General features: G+C 36.0%; 1 protein-coding gene across 1 annotated transcript; it reads left to right on the top strand.

Moving 5' to 3' along the window:
* Positions 1-215: 215 nt before the first annotated feature.
* Positions 216-2,177, top strand: LOC113119667 (uncharacterized). Its single transcript, XM_026289287.1, has 4 exons — positions 216-773; positions 875-1,210; positions 1,555-1,611; positions 1,805-2,177. Exons 1-4 carry the CDS (start codon positions 713-715, stop codon positions 1,975-1,977), a joined length of 627 nt encoding a protein of 208 aa, XP_026145072.1. The 5' UTR covers positions 216-712; the 3' UTR covers positions 1,978-2,177.
* Positions 2,178-3,573: the final 1,396 nt, after the last annotated feature.

Here is a 3,573-nt window from a genome sequence, read left to right as displayed (position 1 = left end):
ACGTGTAATGGTTTTTATACTGTAGAAACTGTATATTCTATCGCCCTTCACCAACCCTACACCTAACCCTAACCCTCACAGGAAACTTTGTGCATTTTTACTTTCTCAAAAAAACTCATTCTGTATGATTTATAAGTGTTTTGAAAAATGGGGACATGGGTTATGTGCTCATAAGTCACCCTCTCCTTGTAATACCTGTGTCATACCCATGTCATTATACAGAGTTGTGTCCTGATATGTCAAGAGCAAAACTTCCACAAAATTTGATTTCTTGATGATTTGATATTTTATAATAGTGATTTTATAAATTTAAATAATAAGCTAAAAAGTGGAAATGAATGACTAATAAGCCAATAAGTGCTCCTCTGCTGTCATCTACTGGTTAAAGTGATGATTTGGTGCCTTTTTTTCACCACGAGGTATATTTCTGTTTAAAGCAGATCATTTTAGAGCTTAAAAGAGCTGGAAATATTTGTGTGAAATGCTTGAAATCATTGGAAAAAGCTTGAATTTCTATCTGAAAAGCCTGAAATTAATAATATCAAGTCAAGTTAATAAATAACCAAAATGAACTGGGGTTGTTTTCGCAGCTGCGGTTGGCAGCAGATGTTTGCTTGAGCTGCGCATCAGAAGTGGAAACACGTTGTGGTTTAATGTCTCTGCACTGAAAGGAAATCTGCAGTTTGATCAGTGCTTTTACAGACGAAAGACAATGGAGAAGATCATGCTGTTTTGTGTTTTTTCATACTTGATTGTTCAGATCAGCTCCAGCGGTAAATATATTCTACTTTACGATTTCACAATATTGAGCTTTATATACTTAGATATAATTAATGTTTAAATGTGTAAATAATCAGTTTATGATGTTTTCCAGATGCTTCAGAACATAATGTGACTCTGTTAAGATTTCAGCTGAATGAAAGCATCACTCTGAACTGCAGCATGACAGACAATCATGTAATAGCCTGGTATCACCAGAATCCAGAATCTGGACAACTAACACTGCTGATATTTGCCTATGTCTTCATGAAAGAGACAAATACGATCAATCAAAACAAATTCCTGAGAGTTAAAGTAGATAGAAGTAGAAACACAGCCTCGCTAGATATTACTGGAGTAATGGAGTCAGACTCAGGTCTTTATTTCTGTGGAACAAGATTAATGAATTCAGACATGCAGTTTGAGAAACCCATCAGACTACAGATCGAGGGTTAGTACTGCTGACTTCTCCATTTCTCTCAAATTTCCATCATCACTAGTAACCTACTACACTCAAAATGTTTCACTGCAATGCCATATAAGAACCATTTTTGGTTCCCAAAGAACCTTCTAGTGATCAGTTTAAAAAAAAACGAAAAAAAAAAACGAAAAAAGTGTGAAGAACATTTGCATTGTCCATATGACCGTTTTCCACTTAAAAAAGCACAAAACATTTGTGTTGTTTTTTCTTTAATGCAGTGTTTGTGCTCCAGATATGAATGATTCCTGAAATCTTGTGGGTTGTTGAGGAGTGATCATAAATCTGAAGTGATCATATATTTAATATATTTTCAGACAGAGAAGACAAAGTTCAGTCCATCACAGATCATCCAGAGGAAGTTGAGATCAAAGGTTAGAACTTTTTTTAAGAGTGCAACTGTTTATAGCATCGTGACTGTCACATTATTACAGAAAGTGCTTCACAGATGTAATTTCAGCATGATTTCATCACAGTTCAATCTCAGCACAATCGATCAGAATCTGTCTGACTTGATTCTGTTGTTTAATGAAAGCTGGTTTCTGAATGTTTTCTGTCTGTCTGTAGATGAAGTGACGCTGACGGAGCGTGTGCTGATGTTCAGTGGTGTTGGGTTGGCTGTGTTTCTGTGTTTTCTGGTTATAATCATTGCAGGAAGAAACATTTACTGTCACGGTTGGCGGAAAGGATGGACCGCAGCTGAACATGCTGGTCTGAATGTTCAAAACTCACCTAAATGACATTTGTGAGCTTTATATTTGACTCTATCACAATAATCAGCATTTATACTTTACACCAGACCGATGTGATTCAGATGTGTTTCTGTCGGCCAGATCTCATAGACGTCTGTTTTATCTGTTCATGACACAAACTTCAAATAAAATGTCTTCAGTGTTAAAAGTGTTGTTGAGTTCTGATCAAATAAACAGCAGTAAAACTACCATGTCACAGTTGTATTTTTGATGAAAAAAATTTATAGAAATGATAATTTTTTTAAATATGATGTAGATCTAAACATACTGTCTGTGACTATAAACAGCAACAGATTTGAATGAATAAGTGTGTGTGCCATCTTTCTTTAGTGAAATAACAATAAATACCACTTTTCTGTGTGACTAAATTGCAATCCTGAAACAAATTCATTTATTATGATCACTGTATCACTTATTATTGTAAAATTGATACAACATCAATGCGGTTTTAAATCTCTAATTAAACTACAAAAAAAAAAAAAAAAAAAAAAAAAAAATTCCAGTAATTTACTTTTAATTCCAGTAATTTACTTCTGATTAGTTTTCTGATAAATCTTATCTTTGCTGGTGGTGAAATGCTGTGGTTTCATTTCAAATATCTTCAGCTCTTGTTCTGAGGATGAATGAAAGTCTTGGGGAGCGTAACAACATGAGGGTAAGTAAATGAGTGAATACATTTAAACTCAGCTTACACTGACAGAAGTGCTTTATAACAATAATTACAAATTACAATAAAATATTAAATAAAACAATAGAATAAAAAAAGGTTGAGTAATTAACCAGAGAAATTTCATTTGTGAACCTATCCCTTTAAACATTTCCTTGTTTGTACAGTCTGTACTTATTTGCTGCAAAGCATTTTTGACTCTATAGCTGTCACGGTTGGTAGAATTGTTGTGTCATTTTGATCTTATGTGGGTAGTGTTACGTGTGTCTCGTTATCACTGATTGTTTCATGTGGACGTGACCGCCTCTTGTTTCATCAGCTGCAGCTGCCACTAATTTCCTGCTCCCTATTTATTGCCCTGTCTTTCATCTTGTGTTTGTCAGATCGTTGTTTGAAGTCTCCTGTGCTTGTGCCTGGTTTGTCGCCCTTGATAGTTTCCCGTTTCACTCAAGACTAGGCTTGAGTATTGATTGGAACCTGAGATTGTGAACGTTAGCCATGCTGGTGACTCCACGTCTCCGCCATTTGCTGAGCCTATCATTATTCCATTCACCATAGCAGCAAGGGGGATGAAGTCAGAGCAACAAAAGGAAGGGTGCCGCAGAAGGGTCACTGCACACATTGTAAAAAGGCTGCATCCCCTTTCAGAGGTAGAATCACCAACATTTAGGTTAGTTAAGCAATAACGATAGAGCTAAGCTAATTGATACTGAGCTAGGGTGCATTTCCCAAAAGCATAGTTCGTGCCTCTTAGCAACTTAGTTGGTTGGCAATGGGAAATTGTATTGCAACCAACAAAGTTGCTAACTTAGGACTCTGGAGCTGAGGGTAATTTTATGGACACTCATCTTGCATACCAGATAAAACTCCCCATCATGTCTCTCTCCCAGCAGTTTTCTGTCAAAGCTCCTTATGGT

This window comes from Carassius auratus, chromosome 19 (genome assembly GCF_003368295.1).
Source record: "Carassius auratus strain Wakin chromosome 19, ASM336829v1, whole genome shotgun sequence".
In the NCBI taxonomy this organism is placed as follows: Eukaryota; Metazoa; Chordata; class Actinopteri; order Cypriniformes; family Cyprinidae; genus Carassius; species Carassius auratus.
The sequence above is the reverse complement of the archived record's forward strand: the minus strand, read 5'-3'. Positions and strand labels throughout refer to the sequence as shown.

Coding starts and splice junctions, on each gene's coding strand:
- LOC113119667 (XM_026289287.1), top strand. CDS start 713: ATGGAGAAGATCATGCTGTTTTGTGTTTTTTCATACTTGATTGTTCAG. Junction 1,211..1,554: donor CATCAGACTACAGATCGAGG/GTTAGTACTGCT, acceptor ATATATTTTCAG/ACAGAGAAGACAAAGTTCAG. Junction 1,612..1,804: donor AGAGGAAGTTGAGATCAAAG/GTTAGAACTTTT, acceptor GTCTGTCTGTAG/ATGAAGTGACGCTGACGGAG.